At 54.1% G+C, this 22,644-nt stretch overlaps 7 protein-coding genes across 7 annotated transcripts; 5 read left to right on the forward strand and 2 right to left on the reverse strand.

Annotated features, from left to right (window-relative positions):
* Positions 1–656: 656 nt before the first annotated feature.
* GCG54_00009958 (uncharacterized protein) lies at positions 657–1,166 on the forward strand (the record flags this gene model as incomplete). Its single annotated transcript, XM_045409894.1, has 1 exon — positions 657–1,166. One exon carries the CDS (start codon positions 657–659, stop codon positions 1,164–1,166), a length of 510 nt encoding a protein of 169 aa, XP_045271431.1.
* Positions 1,167–1,587: 421 nt separating this feature from the next.
* Positions 1,588–2,661, reverse strand: GCG54_00009959 (GPN-loop GTPase 3; the record flags this gene model as incomplete). Its single annotated transcript, XM_045409895.1, has 2 exons — positions 1,588–2,433; positions 2,614–2,661. The coding sequence occupies 2 exons, from the start codon at positions 2,659–2,661 to the stop codon at positions 1,588–1,590; spliced, it is 894 nt and encodes a 297-aa protein (XP_045271432.1).
* Positions 2,662–4,875: 2,214 nt separating this feature from the next.
* GCG54_00009960 (S-adenosylmethionine synthase) lies at positions 4,876–6,210 on the forward strand (the record flags this gene model as incomplete). Its single annotated transcript, XM_045409896.1, has 3 exons — positions 4,876–4,938; positions 5,031–5,696; positions 5,749–6,210. The coding sequence occupies 3 exons, from the start codon at positions 4,876–4,878 to the stop codon at positions 6,208–6,210; spliced, it is 1,191 nt and encodes a 396-aa protein (XP_045271433.1).
* A 5,101-nt stretch (positions 6,211–11,311) lies between these two features.
* On the forward strand, positions 11,312–11,961 carry GCG54_00009961 (uncharacterized protein; the record flags this gene model as incomplete). The annotated part of the gene is made up of 2 exons (XM_045409897.1): positions 11,312–11,663; positions 11,735–11,961. The coding sequence occupies 2 exons, from the start codon at positions 11,312–11,314 to the stop codon at positions 11,959–11,961; spliced, it is 579 nt and encodes a 192-aa protein (XP_045271434.1).
* A 2,541-nt stretch (positions 11,962–14,502) lies between these two features.
* On the forward strand, positions 14,503–15,978 carry GCG54_00009962 (1-phosphatidylinositol phosphodiesterase; the record flags this gene model as incomplete). Its single annotated transcript, XM_045409898.1, has 1 exon — positions 14,503–15,978. The coding sequence occupies one exon, from the start codon at positions 14,503–14,505 to the stop codon at positions 15,976–15,978; it is 1,476 nt and encodes a 491-aa protein (XP_045271435.1).
* Positions 15,979–17,840: 1,862 nt separating this feature from the next.
* GCG54_00009963 (uncharacterized protein) lies at positions 17,841–19,133 on the forward strand (the record flags this gene model as incomplete). Its single annotated transcript, XM_045409899.1, has 1 exon — positions 17,841–19,133. The coding sequence occupies one exon, from the start codon at positions 17,841–17,843 to the stop codon at positions 19,131–19,133; it is 1,293 nt and encodes a 430-aa protein (XP_045271436.1).
* A 505-nt stretch (positions 19,134–19,638) lies between these two features.
* On the reverse strand, positions 19,639–21,411 carry GCG54_00009964 (uncharacterized protein; the record flags this gene model as incomplete). The annotated part of the gene is given in 2 exon segments (XM_045409900.1): positions 19,639–20,859; positions 20,878–21,411. The coding sequence occupies 2 exon segments, from the start codon at positions 21,409–21,411 to the stop codon at positions 19,639–19,641; spliced, it is 1,755 nt and encodes a 584-aa protein (XP_045271437.1).
* Positions 21,412–22,644: the final 1,233 nt, after the last annotated feature.

The raw sequence follows: 22,644 nt of genomic DNA on the forward strand, positions 1-22,644 counted from the left end.
GTTCAAGCCTAGAAACCAATTTAGTTGCTCCCCTACGTGATGGATGGATTGCTTATCTGGTATTTCCTTCTTTTTGTCTTCTTGTTGTTAAATCGGAGGAGGTGCAAGTGGGCGGTCTCCTTTCCAATGCAATCCCATCCAATCCTTTAAGCTGCCTACCAACCAACCCACATGCCCGGGACACCATCAGACAAAGACAGCCACCGTTATTGTTCCCCACTGAAAATAACACGACAACCACTACGACCCCGACCGGGCTACACCGCATATCGCCAACAGGCTCGTGCTCCAAGGGTCCTGTTCTTTCTGCGCGCGCAGCTACAACCTCACACACTCCGCGACGTTTTTGCTTTTGCTTGTACTGCTGCTGCGCCAAGTCTGCCACGAAGACAAGAACAATCTGTTCACAGGCAGCCTGGCTATTCAAGTAAAGGCTCACAACTACTTATTTGCAAAAGGATAGCCAACCGCCAGCAAAAGTCACAGCAATACGCAGCTACAATCCAAAGACGGGGAAAAAAAGAAATCATACACACCCACCTTCGCGATAGGGGAGAAAGAGGGAAAAACAACAACAAACCACCACGACAGCAGCAGCAACGACTGTACCGATCTCCCGTCAACGCATCCACAGCTACACACAACAAATGTCCAAAATGGCCGAGCCCTCAGTTGCAAACTTCGTCCTCCGCTCCCTCCTGCCCCCAGAGGCCGTCGACTTCATCCACAAAAACGCCCTCCACCCCTCCTCGCCGCTCCAGGTCGCGCGCCAACACGCCGTCCTCGCCGCCTGCCGCGCCTTCGACACGCTCTACCCCTACGTCGCCCCGGCCGTCGACGCGACCCTCGCCTACCTGCAAGAATCCCCCGAGCTGGTGTCGTTCGGCATCCTGCTGATGCTGCTAGCCGCGACGGTCGTCGTGCTCAACTGGATCCGCCGCATCGTCGCCTTCTGGACGGCGCTCGTACTCAGGGTGGCTTTCTGGGGCGCCGTCGTCGCCGTGCTGGCCGCCGTCGTGCAGAGGGGCGTCTGGGAGACGGCGAGGGACGCGGTCGTCGTGGGCGGCAAGGTTGTCGGCTTCGCCGCCGCGGTGAAGGATGTCTGGATTTCAGAGTACAAGAGATACGAGGAGGAGACGCAGTCCCAAGGGAGGAAATTCCGGTGAATGGGAGATGGTATCGCGGTAGGAAGGGTTTTGTGCAGAGTTTGTTGGAAAGACGATACACGTACAGGCTGTCTTGCAGAGTCTGCGACAGTGAAGATGATGGCGTGTCATGGAAGCCACTTTGGGAGGATACTCCAGATTGGGTATACAGGGTCCCCACATGATGGGACGAAGAAGCATGATCGCAGCCCCGAGGACGATGGCACATGCGATACAGGATTACAGAGGAGCAACGTCGGGCACACTTGCCAGACGGATACGATTATGAATGAGTCAATGTAAATCAATACCAACGCCAGCGCTATGCAAGCAGCCAAGCCCCTTTACTACGTCGCGACCTGTCTCGCCTCTCGACCCGTCTCTCCTCCTGTTGTGGTATATTCTCTTCATGACCAAAAGATGCCCTAAACACACATGATCCTTATTCGTCGTTGTCCTCCTGAGGCTCGTACTCATCGTCGTGCATTTCCTTGGGCTCTTGCGCTTCGTGGTACTGGATGATGTCGTCAATGTAGCTGAGAATGGCGCCCACGCTATCCTCGTCCGTGACGTCCAGCTTGAGGTAGTTGACCATGCTGAAGCTCTCAATCAGCCCGGCCACGGCCTTGTTCAGCCTCTGGAAGCTCTTGCCCCGCATGACGAGATCGCGGTCGTGGACCTCCCCCCTCCCATCGTCGAGCTCGCCCGAGGCCGCGGCGACGGGGTCGTCGTCGAGTAGGTCCGAGCCGGGCGTAAGGAAGCGCTTGAGGTCCTTCTTGCGCACCTGGTCCTTGACGAGGTCCATCTTGGACAGCACGTTGAGGTGGGGGATCTCGAGCATGATCATGGCGGACATGGCGCTCAGGGTGCCGGCAAAGAACTTTGCGCGGTCGACGACAAAGGTGGCCTCGAGGAGGTAGGCTGCGCAGAGGCGGATGTCGAGGGAGCCCGGCTGGGAGAGGAAGCGGGCGAGGGCGGGCAGGATGGGTATGTGGGTGTACAGCTCGATCTGGCCGGGCATGTCGAAGATGATGAGGTACTCCTCGGTCAGATTGTCGAGGGCCTCGGTGAGGAAGTCGAGGTTCTCCATGAGGAACTCGAAGCAGTAGATGAGGCCGCCGTTGGGGCCCAGGCCGACCTCTTCCATGGCATCGTGGAGGGAGATGAGGTCCTTGATGTCGAGGTCCGGAGCGTGCTCGAAGGACTCGGCGGCCGGGTCGAGGTTGACGTAGAAGGCGGAGCGGCGGTTGAGGTTCAGATGGGTGATGAGGGAGGCGCAGAAGGTGGACTGAGAGGGAACGGCGTCAGCATAAGCTATGCAGGGTCGGAATGGGCCTGGAGAGGAGGCTCAGTCGACAGCCTGTAACGGCCGGCGACGGAGGGTAGCTCCGTGGCTAAGGCCGAGACTCGGCACGGAGAGTGCTCCTGGTACGGAGAGGGAGGTGTGTTTGGGATGAAGCGAACTCACCTTGCCGGCCCCGGCGGGGCCCATGACCATCACGCCGTACTTGCTCATTATGGCGTGTAAGGGTGTGGTAGACGGAGAAATTGATGGGATAGCGGCCGGGAATGCAAGGGAAAGATGGTTTAGGCACGGCGGGAGGGACGGGAGTGGAAGAGAGTTTGTTGACTGTCCGGTTCTCTGCACAAGTTTGATGCTGATTCAAGGATCGGCCAAAAAAAAGTCACTGTCGGACGTTTTGGAGGAGGGCAATTTTTCTATGGATTACCCCGCCATGCAGGAACGGGCGCGCGTCAAGGGTCGCGGTGATCGGCCGTTCGCGCGCGCCACCTTGAGTCGGTCAACTTGGTATAAGGTAAGGCAATGAAGCAAGGCTGAGCGGAAAGACCGTGACTTGTACGACGTGATTGAAGCAGAAGAATGTCGTATGCAGTCTGTAATCGGTGGCCGGGGTCTTGGGTGATGGAGGGGAAATTTTTTCTGATTGATAGCTTGCGATAAGGCTGGAATCTGGCTACGTACCTGACTGGTGACTGACTGACTGCAGCTGGCCTTCTCTTTTTTTCTTCCCTTTTTCCCCCCTCTTTCCCCTCGTTGCTCGCCGGTCGCCCACTCAGAGCACAATGGGCGGCCACACGGCTTGCTGCGGAATTTCGGTCCAATGCCGTTCGCACGTGTGAGGCGCGGGAGGGGCACATTCTCACCACCCAGGTTAAGGATTTGCTACAGCAGAGCTCTGCGTCAGGCTTAGCTCCGTTTCGACAGGGGTTTCTCAGTTGTCTGACGATTCAACAATGTCGACAAGTCCCTCTACACCCCTGCTGCTAAAGCATGCGCGGGAGAGGTACACACGTTGAGGTATTGGAGGGATGGCCGAGAAGATGGGGGGGGGGCAAAGTCGCAGTTCTCTCGGAGGGCGAGTTCTGCGAGTCCTGCAGGAGAGATGCGCCGAGGGAGTCAACGGCCAACAGGTCGAAGGAAGGAACTTTACACGCGTCAATTAGTACCTCAATGTATGACGCTGGAGTGTTGCCTGTCATCCGGCGCGTGCCGTTGCATATCTGGGGGCGAACGCGGATTTCCTTTCCCCTCAGGAAAGGGATCTTTGTGTGTGTGTGTGTGTGTGTGTGTGTGTGTGTGTGTGTCTCTCTGGCGCAGAGGAAGCGGCGCAGTTGGACTAATTGCTGACCCTGAGACTCTGCAACAGGTTGTCAGACAATGCATTGGTGACAGGGCGAGACCGGGCGAGTCAAAAGACAATAGAGTTCCAGAGGGTTTCAACTCCGTGATTGAACAGAGCAATTGCGCGATGGGTTCTTCAGCTGGAGGCGAGCTGGAGGCGGCACGGAAAGGACAGGCAAGCAAACCTTGATAGACGAGAGCAGTAGAAAAACGAAACACTTGAGCAATTGGGAAGCCCGAGCTCCTTCGGGCAAACGAGGATGAGGGACGGCGTTGAGGTGTGCATCCCAGTGACTGTGCAAATCCGACGCTGGAGGCTGGGCCGGCCCCGGACACGCTGCTACGTGGTGGAGGACCTCGACACCACTTCCCTTCCACCCCCAAGTTGGTGACTGTTACTGGCTCTTGCAGCGGTCTATTGGCATTGTTAGGTGGCCTCAAGAGGGGCAAGAGAAATGCTGGAAGGCGGTCAAGGGAGCAAGTCGTGAGGATGGCGCAATCTGGAGAATTTTGGGTCCCCCCCTCGACATGGCTTTCGACAGGGCTGGTACATAGGGATGGAGGGGTCGGTGGGATGCGGTACATGCCCCTCCTGGTCGCCTTGTATGCGCCACAAAGTACCTTCCCTCTGCTCCGGCTCTCGGTGCAGGTCTCCCACGAATAGTGCGTCAAATCCGCTTGAGCTTTTGACAGAGGCAGAGGGGAGAGCGAGAATTTCTTCCCAACCGTCCCAAGGTGCGCACTCTTCTTTTAAAACCCGAACGGCCACATCTCCCGCTCCTAACTTTCTGATCTCCTTTCCCTCACTACACTCGTCAACTTCACCTCGTCCATCCTCCTTCTAGGTAAGCCAATTGATCTCTGCAAGGCAACCATTGAGCTCTCCGAGCCGTAAATCTTTGCTCCACTATAGCAACCACGAAAGCTAACCCCTCGACCCAGAAGTAGCTCTATTCCTGCTATCTTCAGAGCCCCTCGGTGCCCCGCGTCGGTATATTTTCACCGTACCGAACCTATCCCTCACGACATTTTCTTCCCCATTTCTTCACCTCTTCTTTTCCCAAACCCTCCCAAACTACAGTCACAATGTCTGCCAACGGAGTCAACGGCACTGGCCGCCACTACAACGAGGGCACTTTCCTCTTCACCGTAAGCATCTCCCTGCACTTCCCAACAAACTGCCGAGGCGGTCTGGGATGAGGAAAAAAATCTCCGAGCCCAGGTTAACCTTTCCGGTGTAGTCCGAGTCCGTCGGTGAGGGTCACCCCGACAAGATCGCCGATCAGGTTTCCGATGCCATCCTCGATGCCTGCTTGGCTGAGGACCCCCTCTCCAAGGTCGCTTGCGAGACTGCCACCAAGACCGGTATGATCATGGTCTTCGGTGAGATCTCCACCAAGGCCAAGCTCGACTACCAGAAGGTCGTCCGCAAGGCCGTTCAGGACATCGGCTACGATGACTCCTCCAAGGGCTTCGACTACAAGACCCTCAACCTCCTCGTCGCCATTGAGGAGCAGTCTCCCGATATCGCCCAGGGTCTTCACTACGAGCAGGCCCTCGAGCAGCTTGGTGCCGGTGACCAGGGTATCATGTTCGGCTACGCCACCGACGAGACCCCTGAGCTCTTCCCCCTCACCCTCCTCTTCGCCCACAAGCTCAACGCTGCCATGTCTGCTGCCCGCCGCGACGGCTCCCTCCCCTGGCTCCGCCCCGACACCAAGACTCAGGTCACTATTGAGTACAAGCACGACAATGGTGCTGTTATCCCCCTCCGTGTTGACACCGTCGTCGTCTCTGCCCAGCACTCTGAGCAGATCACCACCGAGCAGCTCCGCAAGGAGATCAAGGAGAAGATCATCAAGAAGGTCATCCCCGAGAAGTACCTTGACGACAAGACCATCTACCACGTGAGTAACATTCAGCCGCATGCTTCAATCGCAGCTGCTAACCCTCCTACAGATCCAGCCCTCTGGCCTCTTCATCATCGGTGGTCCCCAGGGTGACGCCGGTCTGACCGGTCGCAAGATCATTGTCGACACCTACGGTGGCTGGGGTGCCCACGGTGGTGGTGCTTTCTCCGGCAAGGACTTCTCCAAGGTCGACCGTTCTGCTGCCTACGTCGGCCGCTGGATCGCCAAGTCCCTCGTCGCTGCCGGCCTCGCCCGCCGTGCCCTCGTCCAGCTCTCCTACGCCATTGGTGTTGCTGAGCCCCTCTCCATCTACGTCGACACCTACGGCACCTCTGACAAGACCTCCGACGAGCTCGTCCAGATCATCCGCAACAACTTTGACCTCCGCCCCGGTGTCATTGTCCGCGAGCTTTCTCTGGACCGCCCCATCTACCTCCAGACTGCCAAGAACGGCCACTTCGGTACCAACCAGACCTTCACCTGGGAGCAGCCCAAGGCCCTCAAGTTCTAAGCGGCTTGAGGTGACGCGCCATCATGGCAGCGCTGGACCGAGCAGGATTCCTTCAACAAGCTTCCTGCATTGCAACGACCTAGACGTTTATAATAATTTTGATATTCATGCGGACAGGCACTCAAATACGGCGTACGGTTCTCAACGAATCCCGGTTCTAAGCCTTTGCGGGTAAAGGCAACACGAGGTCTTATGGGGTAGGGTTTTCTTTTTTCAGGTGTTATCCAAAAATTATGGTCAAACGGGAGCGGTGGCGTCTTTCAACAAAGACAAACGAGCGGGAAACAGCAGGAGCATATCCTGCTGACATCTTTTTGATTTTTCCTTTTCCTTTTTTTCCGACTCTGATAAAAGAGCGAATGCATTATGAGAGATACCCTTCGGAATGTTCGAAAGGGGCAAACAAACAAAGCATCTACATTGGCGTTAACGGGGAAACAAAAGAACTTCAACATCTTTTCTTTCCTGGTTTTCTAGCCGATCCATCTCTTGCGGTTATGGCACAATGGCTGGGGCTGGGAGAAAGGGGGTACGCCTTCTGGCGGCTCTATGGGTGTGGGGAGGTTTGTAGATAGGTAGACCATTTGGCTACTCGAATAGAGAGAGATTCTCGGATACCTCGCGCTGTATTATCCACAACGTGATCTGCCACCAGTACGTTTGGAGACAGCCTGTTTTCCCTGGGCTAGAGGTACTATGTTTCCCGTATATTTAAGTTACTCCGACCAGGGACGATAGTAGACGGCGACGAGAGACGACGAAGACGATAATAACAACAGCGATCACAACAACGGTAACGACGATACTAGCTATAAAGTACATACGCACCTACAGGCAAAATAGTCGCTCTAGCACAGGAAAGTTAGGCAGTCTCTGGACTTGTCATCCTGCGTAAAGCTCACCGCTTTATAGAACTTTGAAGGCAAGGAATGTCGTCGTCTTGAGGGCTAAGTCTCAACATTGAATGGAACACTTGTTTCTCAACGGCATGACGCACAGCGCACGCCATGCCGCCAACCGTTGCGTCTAACCCATCCGGGTGGACGGTCTCGTAATATATGTTGGTCTGAGCTCTGTCCATCGGAGTCAGCTCCGCGTGGGGTAGGTAGTCTCGCAGAGACGTCTGGATAGGTTCGTGATGGCGTGCTTTTGGGATGTGGTCCATACATGCGCCACTTCATGCCGCGCAAAAATTCAATATCTCGTGAGACTCGGGCTGTCGTACGCCTCCGATGATGCTGACATCTAGGCAGACTAAAGCTTAGAGCTGAGAGACAAGTTTCCCCGGCTCTTCTTGTTTGAGGTGGCGGGATTTGGGTGGCCATTCACCAAGCCCAGTACGTCAACCCCTTACCGCTCTCGTAATCTCCTGTTAAACGGTCCCACGCTGAGGTTTTGACTAGCTCATCAGGAGATTGTCACAAAGTCGCTTGGACTTGGACTTGAGGACACAGACTTAGATGGAGAGCTATTCCAGACCCAGCCCTAAAGATTCTAAGGGAAAGCTTCCGAGATACAAGTAAATATGCTCATTATTCACCACAAGAAGACATCATGGCTTTGGGACGAAGAATGACAATACTTCAAACTTGAGATAAGTAAAGGGCGAAACGAAAATAAGCAGTACATAAAGGATGCGTACTCTACTACCTCTGTCACTACTCTAAAGTTGTGCAAGTAAGAGTAAAGGGGGTTAATGGCAGGTAACACCATACTCAATCGTTCATGCTGCAGGCGCGGAACAAGGATACTGAAGGCATGCTTTCAGACCACCTCGACATGGTGAACCACCTATATCAAGGCCTGGTAACTTCGTCTTGCCGATTATCGCGGTGAGGCTGACTAGAGGCTGATTTCAAGCTACTAACAACTGGATATCCAATCCACGCAGGGCCTGTAGACTCGAGGTGCAAAACATCCAGCTTAGTTTCTTCTCTTCAATGTCTCAGAGCAAGCTGCATGGCATATTCCGGTAGCAGTAGCAGCTAGATTTAGTCCTGTTTACCAGCGGCAGCGTCATCTTACCTGCTCAAGAGCATCAAAGCCTCGAGTCGACCGCTGAAAGATACTCAAAAACCATTCATCGATAGTTACGGCCGGAGCATCCACCGTCGACCGTCGACCGTCTTCCTTGCATGGTGACAATTCGATGGACGACGAATTTTCCCAAACCCAACCTGAAGCTTGTGCAACTGTCATGATCCGGACCAACAAGAGAACTCCAGTCACATCTCCTGTGATGAGAATGTCGAGAAACCTTCGTGTCACCCAAACAACCCAATTTCACGGCCGGGGATTTTGTATCACGCCCGGCCGGGCGTCAACAACAATCGAGCCAGCACGAGCCTTGGGGCAGCCTTGCCTTTTTTAAACAAGCATTGTGTACCACTTCGCCGAACGGCAGTTTGCGTTTCTTAACACCTCGGTTGGAGAACCCCTTCCCTTGCGGTAGTCTTCTTCGGGGAAAACTGGGGGAGCAAGGGCGGTGCGACGCACTACATTCGAGCCGGACTCATTCATATAGGAGACGTCACTGACACGCAACAGGCGGTTGCTCCGGCTTGCTCTGGACAAAGCATCTGTCTGTGTCTGGTCTCAGGTGGCGCTCTTGCATAGCCACCAGTCGAGTTTCGAAGAGGAAGGCTTTTGGGCATCACTTGAGCCCAAGGCTGGGTCCCTATGTAAGCGAGTGCGAGAAGAAGCGACGGTATCGCAACCCCGGCATGGTGCCGGACCAGCGCCAGTGTGCCTGGCACGCCGTTGTCGATCCCGGGTCTTTGGCGGCGTTTCTCTCGACGTGACTGGGTTTTGATATGGCTATCGACCCGATGGCATGGGCGTGGGTCTGGCCATGGCTCGTGGCTTGCGAGGGGAGGAGGTGCAAATCACTGCGCTAACTAAGGGGGGTCACCGTGGAAAGACTGACATCAGCAGGAGGCATATCCTAGTCTGACCTTCCATAGGGTGCGTGGCTGGAGAAGAGAATGGTCAATACACAATGGCATGCATGTACGGGGTTGTAGCGCGCATCATTATGAGATAGGCGTCCATGTAAAAGGCAAAGGTGACTGACATGATTTGACATGACCTGACGTAATACCCGAATAGCATCGGAGCAAAACAATTTGCGCCACGACTACTTGTGCCAAAGAACATACAGGCTTACCCGCCCCGGGTGAACGCAGTACGCGCCGTGTATGTTTGTTGTTCTCGGGAAATGCCCGCCCTGGTCCTGCTCTCAAGGCAGTTGAACATGGAGGCCACAACCAATGCCTGCGTGTACATATTTCATATGCCGATCAACGGTTAGAAGGATGAATTGGACCAGCCGAGGTTGAAGTTCTGGAAATGAGACTGTCCTGGTCCCTGTTCCTGCGATACCAAAGGTTTCCAGCAGTAGTTGATCCATAAGTCTCCGAAATCGACCCGGACCACCAATAGCAAAGTAATCCTACCGCTACCTTCGGAGATGAGATTGGCCGCGGTGACTGGTGTATTCGTAGAGCCCATTCTCACCAAGGACTCAAGAATCAGCTATTCATTTGACTGAACCATCCTCGTTGGTGGTATACATGGTGATCTGGCAGGAGCAGTATGACCGGCCGGGGTGGTGGACACATCCTTGGGCTAGTTTTGGGGTGGCCGGAGATGCGGCAGGGGATAAAGCCCCAAGAAACTGGTCAATGGAAGAGCATCCAGGCCTGCGTCAGGCCTGCCTGAGCTGTTGATGGGGATCACGGGCTGAAATGCCTTGGCTCAGTAGGTGGCCCAGTCCACGGGCGGCCGACGGGTGTGGTTCTGGCCACGGGGCCGGTGGTTGGAAGATGCTAGGTTCAGCGCCACGTAGACGGCGAACAATAGGAAGTAAGTGCAGGGACAATGGCAAGAGACTTCGGCGAAGTGGGGCATTTTCCGTGCCGCCCGGCGCGGTGGGCAACTTCATCCCCCAACCCCTATCCCTTGTTCCACACCATTAGCAGCGCAACTTTCCAATGACAACAATAACTTGCCGATGCATTCATCCGCGGGCCGTCAGATGCTGCCAGTCCGGGCTGTGGTGCGGTGTCTTTTGCGCGATCTCGTTTATTCATTGGATCTGTTGGTTGTAAGCCTGCAGGCATACTAGTTTCCACGTTTCCTATCCGTGTCGAAAGACCCCCTGGTAAGAGCGGCCAAACAATGTGGAAGTGATTCTCAGGCCCTGCGTCTGCATCCTTATCGGCTGCTCGTGTCACTCCATCGCATTTCTGTACTAAGTGTTGGGGCAGCCTGCCATGTACGATTGCAGACAGGGGAATTGGAATTCAAGCTAAGAACGCGGGTGGTATGGCTCAGCCATGGGGACAATCGTGGGAAGCGGTCTGAACCTTGCTTCACAGCCAGATTGAAGTTAGCAACAATGCGAGAGAAATCGCCAGGGCCTATCCTGTGGGACCAAACCGAACGCCTGGGGACTTTCAGGTGGACTAAAACTTCAAGAGGGGGTTGTGCGGTGTTGATGAATCCCAGAACAGGGAGACGCTGTAGGATGATGCATGGTCAATGTCACAAGACTGCTAGCCTTTTTTTTTTTTTTTTTTTTTTCCCCATTCCATTATTGTGAGCGCCTACATTGTGTTTTTGGACCGGTTGGGTGCTGATGCCTCACAACCATGACCTAAGGTACGTTCTGCTCACTTTCCTGTTTGACACATCCCCGCTACAGAAGCTGGCCCTTCCTCCCTTCCGCATGGACTGACTTTTCGATTGTCTTGAGGTATATAATCATGTTGCAGCCACTTCTTCCATAAGATTCCTGTTCTAAAGCTTACCCCACGATATCTTTCCCGTCCTCCTTGAACTTGATCGTTCAGTTCGTCGCGATTGTGTATACCTGCCATCAATGTACACAGATTGGCATCTCGCAGCACCCATCTGGCCTACTTCAAAGTCATCTCATCCCCAACAATTACGCCCGACTATGGATTCTGAAACACCGAAAATACGAACCGAACGCTTGTCCATCGTTACTGGCCTTGGTTCTTCGCCAACCCTCAAAGAAACCCAATCATGCCCTTCAGAGGAGCCTCCAGCTTACACGTCGACGATGAAGCCAAGCATCATGGATAGCCTTGCTGCCTACCTCTCCCGACGTTCCAACTCATACGGAACCGGAACCGCTCCCCATAGAGTCGCGCCATACCCTGAGGTGTCATTCTCGAGCCAATTCAGCGACGAAGACCACGAGGAGTTGTCGCCAATCTCGCTGCGTATTTCCACGCGCATCAATATAGCGTCTGATGGCAATCTCATCGCACTACCCTCTTCCCCATCCGAGCAAGCCAACTCTATCGCAAGGGCCGTCGTCGAAGCAATTCAGGGCCAGGATTGGGCGACCGGACTACCCATGATAGATGAGAACGGACGGCCAAGACCTTTGAAGCTGGAAGTCGATGCGGGTATGACCATCAAAGGTTCCTCCAATGTCATTGGCACCGAATCAACAATCAACGAGATCATTCGTCAAAGGACACCCACACAAAAGTGGACGCCACCTTCGCCCTCGCAAAGTACAGAATCATCCGCAACAACCTCACCTTCATCACCGAAAAGGAGACGGCGTCTGTCAGACTCGGCACCTTTGGAGCAGACCCGCAGCAAACGGGCAAGGCACGACGTATAACCCTTCTGGCGGCTTTCCCACTTCCGATAGAGATTTACCAACGACATGTCTTGAAGCTTCTTATTACCATTTTGTCCACTACAGCTTGAAAATTGGGCTTTATGCGGTCGTCAGCAGTCCTCCTGACTGCAGGAGTTGGTGGGGAAAAGATCCAGGGCTTTTAGATTTCATCTTTCAACTACACATATTTGCCTTTTCAGACTTCAATATATACTTCTGCGATTATTTACGTCCATGTACTTCTTCTTCATTCTTCTGCTCTTTTGGTGTATTTCACTTGCTTGATTCATTGTCGACCATTCCAGAGGCCTATGGAGTAGACTTGCAACCAATGCAACTACAAGGATGACACGGACAGAGGCCGAAGCACACGGGATGGGTTCCGCTGTCTCTAGTTGCCTCCTTCCCGTCCTTGCCTTTTCTTTCCTCCCGCTTGCGATGGTGGTTGGCTGGATCCACACCACCTGTTTGCTCCGTACACGGAGTCGTTCTTCCAACTGTCTGGCACCGCATGGCAATGCCTGTTCGAGAGGGGTATCGTACCAGCGCCTGATTCTTGTTCTGTGCCTTGCTTTGTCTAAAAGGACCGCGCTTAATTGAACGATCCTTCACATGTGCGTCGGTGCCGAGGTTCGGAGGCGCATCCGCGCGGAGATGGGAGCAAACAAATACTCACATCTGGCCACCCCGGACGGGAATACTGCCTCATGTGGAAGAGGATACAGGCGTTATTGGGTGCCGGATCGTCGGGTACAGCAACCTGCTGCGCTGATCTGATACACATGCTGCGGCTGCCGGTTGACAGGAGCTATGTTTGGCCGCCTCGGGATTTGAGGAGTTGGGCACCGGGCGAATCCCACACTGAAGATACAGAACGGGTTCTGATGCTTTTCGGGGATTGAAAAAGGACTTGACATGCTACTTTGTCGACTTCGCCGCGTCCATTGTTAATTTGAGGGGGTGTTTCTATTTAAATGGTGTCAATTTTGATACACCTCCTTGTGATATTTGCTGATAATTGTACTGCATTATCTTGGTGTTCGTGGCTGACTCCTTTGCCCTTGTCATTCTGTATGATCGTGTCTTGTGGCTGCGCGTCCGTATATGTCGCTTCAGGCATTTGTTGGAGGAAGATCTAGCAACAGCAGAATATCGTCATTAAACCACGTAGATACTTGGTATGAAACTGATAAGAAGTCCTGGTCCATGATTTCATGAATGTTACAAGCTGTGAAATGATCTATAGGTATGGCGAAGTGTGCATGTGTAAACGCAACGATTCGATGGGGCATCGGACGACATGACATCTGCACCGCCTAGTACAAGACCAAAACTGGAGGCTATAAATCCAGGGTTTTCTCCACGGATTCCCCATGTAAGTCGAGATGATAAAGTCATTATGTTGGGTCGGCCCTCCTCCGGTGACGGTTGAGCGGATAAAGCCCACGTCAACGGTAGTTCGCAGGATCCAAGAGCACGGGTCGTGGATGACAGGGATGGTTAAATGATATTAGTGAGTGTGGTATTGCAGACGAATGGACGAGACCCAGACGCAACTTTCTCGTTTAGGCAAATGCGCAATATTCCTCCTCTGTAAAAGGAGACGCGCTTCAACTTCGATGTCAATGGTGTGTCTTATTGGGCGGGTTGCAACACAGTACAGCCGACAAAATTCTCACCAAGTATGAAGCCTGCCAGGTTTGCAGGGTTAACTTGGATGAGGCGCACAGGGTGATTTGATCCGAGTCAAAGCTGAGATATTTCGTCTGACTTCTTGCGTCAATATCAATGACGAGATGCATCGTGGAGAGGTTGAAGGATGGTAGGTTGTCCGAGATCGACTTGAGCGCACGGTAGGCCGTCAGGCCCGCTGTAATCTGCAGCCCATGCTGTTCCCGGAACACTAATGGACGGGAGCTTGAATCACTGCGGCTAAACCGTCCCTTCTTTTGACTTTGACGACTCAAGGCCGACATGAATCTTGGCCTAAACATCTCTAGAACAACGCTTCAACACACACTCCTGCCCTTTCCCCAAGTTCATCCCCTTCTTTGAGTTGCAACTTGCAAGTCGGTCCGAACTGTCGGCCGTCAGCCTCAAACGGTCGTCGCGCGGTCCATCCCTGCTCCAGGTCCGCTCAAGCCAGGGCTGTCCCCCATCCAGAGCTCAGCTCCAGTTGACAACTCCCCGCAGCCCAATGGGCGGCGCCAATTCCTCAGTGCGGCTTTGGTCTGGCACCGCTGTCGAATCACGGCTAGTTTCAGGGCCCGAATGGCCAGCTCTACACAAAACGAGTTGCGCTAGGCGGGGGCCGCATCGCGGTGCTGCAACCTCAGTTGCGCTAGGAAAGCCGCTGCCGGCTTGACTTCCTTGGATTCTGTCGTGCTGAGCCTAGCCAAGCTGAACTTGCGTCAAGACAAGTTGCATCCCACCTACCACCTCCCACCCAGGTTACAACGCCCACCCCACGCTGGTGTCCCTTGGGCCTTTGCAGGACAGCCCAGCAGAAGGGAGACCCATTTTACATGCATGTAACGGCTCCCAAGAACGCCCTCGACGCCTTGAACCCCGTATTACACGCGTACTCGAAGCTGGCCGGGGGGCTCTAAACCCCGTGAAAATCCTCCATCATGGGGTTCTGCCTCTCACTTCCCTTCCCCTCCCCCTCCTCCAACGGAATCCCCTTCGACATGGCGCCTCTCACTATCCGCAATCTGACCTCTCTGCCCGTTACCCTCAAGCGCGTTGAGCGCTTCGAGGGCGAGAAGGTTCGCACCGGAGATGTCTTTGGCAACACCATTGGCACCATTGGCTCATTCTTCAATGCGACAACCTTCACCACGAGGGAGACCGTCGTGAAGGGCGAGTCGCATACCACCGAGGATGTTGATGTCCATGTCCATCCCTTCACCATCAACGGCACGGAAATCAACGCCCCAGAACCCGGCGGCAAGGAGGTCATCCGTCTGCAGTTCGAAATCGAAGGCCACCGTTATGAGATCGACGCCCCGAGCCCCTCCAACCGCTCATCCGTCATGAAGAAGCTCGATGATGCGCCTCTCGAGCTCACAGCCGTCTATGTGTCCTCCGGCGCATTTCTCGCCATCATGTCCTCTGCCAACCTCAACGCCTGGATGCGTGAGCTCCAGGATCACTATCCTCTCCCTCTCCTCTCCATTCCTGGCACGCACAACTCGCCCACATGTCATACAGCTCTTCCCTCGGTGCGATGCCAGGCTGTCAGCGTCCGCGAGCAGCTCGACAACGGCGTGCGCTTCCTCGACATCCGCGTCTCAGCCAGCCAAGACAACGACGATCTGGCCCTCGTCCACTCCGTCTTCCCCATCTCTCTGACGGGCAACAAGTACTTCGCCGACATGCTCTCCGACATCTATGCCTACCTCGACGCCAACCCTTCCGAGACCGTCCTCATGTCTGTAAAGCGTGAAGGCACCGGCAAGGGCACCGACGAGCACCTGAGCCGCTACCTCCGCGACCGCTACGTCGGCCGCGACGCCCACCGCTGGTTCGTCGAGCCGCGCATCCCCCACCTCGGTGATTGTCGTGGGCGCATCGTGCTGATCCGCCGCTTCGGCATCGACGAGTCCCTGCGTGGGGAACACGACGGCAGGGGCTGGGGCATCGATGCGCAGAACTGGCCCGACAACTGCGAGGACGGCACCGTGGGCGGCGGGCTCATCCGCGTCCAGGACTTTTACGAGATCGACCAGTCTACCAACATTGAGAAGAAGATTGACTTCTCGCGCGGCCAGCTGGAACGCGCCGCCGAGCAGTTCTTCCACCTCCCCGGCATGCCAGACTTCAACGCCGACGCCCCGTCGCTGCCCTTTTTCGTCAACTTCCTGAGCGCGAGCAACTTCTTCAATGCCACCTGCTGGCCAGAACGTATCGCGGCCAAGGTGAACCCGTCTGTCATCGAGTACCTGTGTATGTGTCACGGTGAGCAGGGCAAGGGGCCCAATCAGCTCAACATTGGCGACGCCGCAACTGGCATCATTGTCACAGATTGGGTTGGAGCGCATGGCGACTGGGATTTGATCAGATGTATTGTTGGGATGAACTCGCGGCTGCAGCTCAAGCATTAGGTACGCAGGGGCTGCATTTTACGAGGCATTGGCGCAAAGGGACACGGTAGACATAAAGGCAGATGAATAGTCTTCACAGGATGTAGCGAGGCAGGTATTTGTTCATGGTTGAAACAAGTCTATTCAAATGAAACTATGGACACGATCATAGAGATCTCTCAAAAGTCCTAGGTTGCCAAGTTAGCTACTTGTCTTGGTAACAAAATGCATAAAAAGTTGCAAAAGATGTTTCTCAAATCAGTTCTCCAAGGTGATTGGTAAATTTTTCGTCATGATGAACTCAGTACTAGAGCTAATGTTTGGTCATCATTGAGAGGGGGGGTGGCATGCGAGACGTGAAAGAGATGTGGACCTACCATTGGGGTATCATATTGAAGCAAGTGAAAAAAAGCTGCGTCCTACCTGCGTTGCGGATTAGCAACGGCCCAAGCAGAAGTGAAGCAAACACCAAGTAGTTGAACTGCGACGAGTTAGCAAATGGAACGTCGAATCAGTGATGCGGTGTGGGAATACCTCAATAGTATCAGAAAGTGTTAATTGTGTTCATGTCCAGCAAACACCGAAGTGAAGCCAGTCAAACAGTGTGAATACTTGACAACTCATCATGATATTGAGAGCGAAGCAACGCAAGCTGCGAACTAGGAACATGGGCAAAACCAAGCAATATTTACCTGCGTTGGTCCAGTCAGCACATCTGTAATGACCAGAAACGACGCAAGCCCGATGCCTCTCCAAAAAGCGACAAGCCGTTAACCACAATCAGGTGACGAATGATATCAACAAGAAGCCCCGACACCCAACACCACAGGTTTTGTACGACCTGTTTGTTTCTGGCGAGGAGCGTCGAGGTTCATTTATGTCCGCCCGTTCGTTCAAATCTTCCTCATGCGTGGTGCGGTGCGGGAGAGGGACACGGACGAAACGTCAAAACATTGAAGTAGTTTCTGTATTTACCTATCCAGAGTGAGTTAGCGACGAGTGCAATCTGGAAGATGCGATAGAAACAGCGAAATGTTTGGCTCTAGATCAGACAAGGCTGAAACTATTGCACCGGATTCAACATTATGTATTCTGCATGAGGAATCCCTATGGTGTACGAAGTGTTCATCATATGAGAGGGTGGGGTCGAGGGCGACAGGAAAAGTTGAGAGCTGCGAGCATACCTTTTGTAGAAAATTTGAGAACGGCAACAGCTTCCAATTTGAAGCAATCTGGGGTCTGGAAATTTCTGCGACGCGTTAGCCTTCAGTCCACGCGACGCTAGCGCAAGAATCGATGCTCTGCAAAATTTTGCTCAGTGTAATTCTAGAGATAATGAAACACCATGTGGTAGTCTGATTTGGATTGTTCGATGAAAGATCATCTTCGCAAACAGGAGGTGCTGCAAGGAGCTCGAAGAGAAAGAAAAGCTTACCCATTGGTTCCAGCTGCCTGCCCTCGCGCGCTGGCGCGACGTTGCGGCGGGCAGGCAGAAGGTCAAAAAATTCTTGACCTGATGTGAAGAAACAGAAGAGGATGAAGTCTGCAAGAGCTTGCTGGAAAATTTAAAGGCGTGAGGAAAAAAGAAAAGTGGGGGTCGGGTCGGCGACGATGCAGCTAACCCGGTTGGGTCTAGCACGGGACCCCTCAGGATCTGTGGCTGTGCGCCCGACTATCTCCGCGATCAACGAGGTGGCGAAGATTGCCGGGGGGCGCACCGCCACCCTATACTGCGCAGGTATAACTCCCCGCGAACACCCGCCGTCCCCGAGTTGTCACTCCTTTTGCAGCTACACAGACAAGCTTCGGTTCTCGATCCTGATACTGAACGTCCTTTCCCCCAAAAGGCCGTGTGAGCCCAGGACTCACAACCACCCGCAAAGATGTCTGGCGTCGCGGGGAAGATATGGGCTCCAACAGCCCTACGCTTCCTCCGACTCGGCGTCACGAACGTTACCAAAGCGACCAAGATGCTAAGAACCAAACTCGCCAACGCCGCCGCCCGTCCCGCCCAGGGCGAGCTCGCACACATTCCTATCCGCACCACGCCGACCGGCCGTCAACCCATCCATCCCGCCGCCCTCCTCAGACAGAAGCGTGCCGGACGCTGGTACTCGACAGCGACCCAGAACGTGAACAACACCGTCCGCCGATGGATCTCCACCGCCGGAGGCAGCGGTAACGCCGCACGCTTCAACCGAGCTTCGTTCCCGAGCTCAAACACCTCGCGCCGCGTGGGACAGATGACAGGACGTGCCCCCTTCGCGAGCACCCTCCGACCGAACCTCACCGGCGGCGCCATCCCGCGTACCCAAGGCGGCTACAGCACTGGCGGTGGAGCCCGCTACTTCTCCCATACCCCCGCCGCCCCGGCGCAGGTGATCCACAACGTCTCCGTCGCCATGCGGGCCTTTTGCCTTTCGGGCAAGAAGGCACGCTACGACGGCCTCAACGCCCGCGGCGAGATGTGCTACCGTGCCGTCTCGGAGCTCGAGCAGGCTGCCTACGTCAAGATGATGGGTGCTGCCCGCAGCAACCCTGGCGCCTTTGTCGATTTCAAGCTCAACCCCACCATCACCGCCCTTAGCCCTCTTGCCGCTGCCGCTGCTGCGGGCTTCACCTCCGCTGGCGCCGCTGCCCCCGCTGCCTCTCTCGGCGAGGAGGGCTTCCTCGATGTACTCTCTGTTGACTTCGCCCGTGCCGTCAAGGACCTGGCTATCATTTTCGCCGATTTGAAGCGAATTGCATTGTTGGGTGACTTGCCGGTGACAATGGAAAAGGGAAGTGTGTTACGAGTGCGATTCCCTGGCGTCGACGCGGATACCGTGGAACGACTGTGCGACGATTATGGCGTTCAGCGCGGTGTTGTCGGTCAGGACGCTGATTTCGACGCCGAGACCGGCGTGCCTATGGCTCTCCGCTTCCCCTTCGCCCCCGACTGCGAGGACGCCAAAACCCTCACATCTCCAGGTGGTTCTCTCCGCTCGCTTTCCGGTCTGGATGTGGATTTGGAAGAGGCGTTCATTGAGATGGAGGAGGACCCCTGGATGTCGGACCCTGAGGGCTATGGAAGCATGTCACCTACCCCCAAGACGAGTGAGCATGACGAGTATGATGGCTTGGAAGGCATCTATCGTTTCTTGGAGGAGTGTGACCGTGCTAAGGGCAGGTACTAGACAGTTGTCTGAGACTTTGGAAGAAATGCACAGACTGGGTTATGGTTTACGGTTTATGGAAGGATCTACACTCTTTATAACTTGAACATGACTATGGCCCCCAGAGCGGCTTAGTCCTTTGACTGACATTTTCTATTTGTCGACCAGTGGTGCTCGTTGTGATTTGACGCCCAAACACTGCCAACCAATGTTCTGAGGCCTTCTTCGATGACAAATAATCATTCTTGTGATAACGTCGCCGGGCATGACGAGTCGCATAGTCCTCCGTCATGATGTGCGAAGCAATGATACCAGAAGAGCAGGGTTCGATGCAGGTGTGGCTATTTGTATGTTGATTCGTCTGCATCTTGATCTATCGAGAAAGTAAAGCCCGGCCGTTGCCATTTCCTCAATCCCTTCTGCCATTTCCGTTGTCGAGCAAATTCATCTATCATACAAGGTACTAACGGGTCAAACTTGCAGAGCCCATCGAGGTTTTCCTGCAAGGAAACCCGCACGATGCAGATCAGAACTTCATAATCTTCTTCCAAGCATCTCGCTCCTTCGCAATCATCTTCCTGTCCGCGGCAAGCTTCTTCTGCAACTCTGGCGAGCGCTGGGCAGGTCCTGTAGCTGCGGCTAGCTGTGCCAACTTGCCATGAGAGCCGGGATGAAGAGACTGAACGAGATTACCAGATGCGTGAACAGACGAGACAGACGCACTGGGCTGTGCAACAGAAGTTTCAGGGCCCTTGGCCTTCTTGGGTTTACCCCTCTTCTTCTTGTTCTCCTTTGTGGATGGAGGTGTAGGGGATTCCTGGTCCGTCTGATGGGGTGTCTCGACCTTGCCAATCTTCATCGTCACACTATTGCTTTTCTTGCGTGAACCGACAGTGTCTAGAACCCAAGTCTGGCCGCTCTCTACAGCCGAAGACGAAGACGGCTTGGCTGAGGGCTTCTCCCGGGGTGTGAAGATAGGCTCGGCCTTCTGGGTGCTGTATCTCTTCTGAAATCCAGAGAACGGGTTGTAACGGGGACGAAGATCGCTAAAGATAGCAAGAGCTGCAGGAGGGTCGACGCGAGTTGGACCCTTTTGTGTTTGCTTGGGCGGAGCCGCAGTGATCTGACCAGAAACGACTGCAGTATCCTCGATCAGCGGGGCGCTGGTACCACCATCGTTATCGACTGGATGAGATCTCTTCTTGTTCTTCCTCTTCATCTTCTGCTTCTTGTCGTTGAAAGCAGCACCGTTGCTGCTGTTCGACATCTCCACAATCTCAAAATCATTCAGAGCACCATCTTCGTCACCCTTTTCAGCAGTGTTCGTGGCCTCAAGAACAGTGGTCGAAACCTTCTTCTTATCAAAGGTACTCTGTGGCGACGCGGGCTCAAGTTGCTCCTGCTTATTCTTGATCTCCTTGCTGATCTTATCGACGAGAAGAGACTTTGACTTCTTGAGTTTCTTCTTGTCGGACGCTGCGTTGGTCGAGTCGTCTCCTGGCGACATTTTGGAATCCCCCAGCGTGCCAAATTCTTGGACAGAGAGCGATTTTGATCTCTTGTGCTTCTTTGCCTTGCGGACAATGTCGGTAGAGTCCTGTACCTGCGGCAGCTCGGCATCTTCGGCGGAGAAAGACTTGGACTTCTTGCGCTTCTTCTTCTGCTTCTTGTCTTCTCCGTTCTGATCCTTGACGCCACTGTTGGTCTTCTCGTCGGCATCGGTAGACTTCTCGGCAGTCTCACCTTCCTAGGATGAGATGCTCACCGTCCTCGAAGCAACGGTTCTGGGAACCCTTTTGGTGGGGGTGCCCAGGTCAGGCTCAACAGTGCTGTGGTTGTCGACATCATCGACCATGTTGTCCGAGTCCGAGGTTGAGTCTGAGTCCCATCCCAAACTGGATTTCTCGTTGATTTCATCGGGAGACTTCCTCTTTGATGAGTTCGCTGATGCGATTCCCTTGTCCAGGTTTGCGAGCATATCCTTCATAAAGTCAATGTCGCTAGCCCGAGCGGAAGAGGGATCCAATCTGTAAAGCTGCTCCCTGTCGGCCAATGCGCGTTTCTGACGAAGTTTGAATTTCTCGACTTTCTTTCTCATGCGGCGTGAAATGCTGACCAGACTCTCTTGCTGCAACTGCTGCTCGTCGGGATGGAACGACTTCGTATCCTCGATACCCTTCTCCAATTTCTTACGCGTAGTCGCATTCTTCTTGACCAGATGCCTAAGCTCTCTGCGAAGAATTTTACGCTCGTCTTTGGTGAATGGCTTCGAGAGCTGGTCAGATCCGGAGGGCGCCATCATTCGTGGTCCGCGTTGTCGCGATGACTGTGGTAAGGATGGGTGCTGCTGCGACGAGTAGTGCGAGCAACGGTGAATACTTCAATGGAATGGAAAGAAAAGTCAAGATTCAAGTAGGTCCTGGGAGACTTGAAGCTGGATGGTTGGCGAGGGAAGTGAGAGGAAAGGAGGAGAATAGAGAGGGAGAATGGAGAAAGGAGAAGGCGGGCAGGCGGGCAGGCGGGCAGCTTGGAGGCTGAAAAAGACCGGGTAACTGCTGCGTGTGTACCTACTTACCAAGGGAAGAGCCTAGGTGGAAAAAAATGAGGAAAGCGCGACCTCAAGGCTGATATGAGTGGTGCTGAAAGTGGTCATTGCAGGAGGACAAAGACTTCCTTGATGGTAATCCCATTAGATGTCATTGTGATATTGATGTCTTCTCACTCGTGCACTATTCTTTCTTTTGTCTGCAGCCATCAGTGCATCTTCACTGCTCATGTACGTGATTGACAAAAGGTAGACTGCTCAAACATATGTTACGCTTCCTGTCATACACATTCGTTGTGGTATACAAACATAAGGGTAGGTACCGATGAAATTGGATGCAGTCGCCCCCGAAGCCGCCATCCTCAGTTTCCACCCAAGGCCCACCATATGCTGAAAAGCTAGTGTATATCGACCCTGAAGCAATAGCTCTTTGATTTCAAAATGACCTGATTGTATGGCCACGAGGTGCTGAGTCGTAGAGTTGAAGATGGCGCATATGAAGGAGTCTAGACATAAATACCTGGCTAAGGTGTTTTGAGGGAGGATGTCGCTCTTAGCTCGGAGAGGGTAGACCGAGGGAGCTCCAGGGCTATGACGGGACGTCGGTGCTGGTAGGTACCGACCTCCGACCATGAGCTTCAGAGGACTAGTTCCTGACCCTCTGCGCCAATCCCAACTTCCAAGGGAATCTTTCTCAGCTGCTGATACTCACGATGTCTGTCCAGATTAGTGATGCGAGAACTAGATGGGGTTTGCAGACTAAGCCTCTCCTGGAACAGCAGAGGCCACTGAGCCGTCCAAGATCCCGAAGTCAAGATCCGGGGTTACAAGCATGGCGCAACTCCACCCCCACATTTGGACCTCGGCATTGGCAACTCATCTAGCCAGGGACGTTTCATTGCCACTGGAGCGCTGCGGTTAGCTGACCAGAGCTGCGCCGAGGGAAGCTTACCCAGCAGCAGTTAAAACCGCCAGAAAGCCCCCCCA

This window comes from Colletotrichum gloeosporioides (genome assembly GCF_011800055.1).
Source record: "Colletotrichum gloeosporioides strain Lc1 chromosome Unknown consensus_1, whole genome shotgun sequence".
Lineage (NCBI taxonomy): Eukaryota > Fungi > Ascomycota > Sordariomycetes > Glomerellales > Glomerellaceae > Colletotrichum > Colletotrichum gloeosporioides.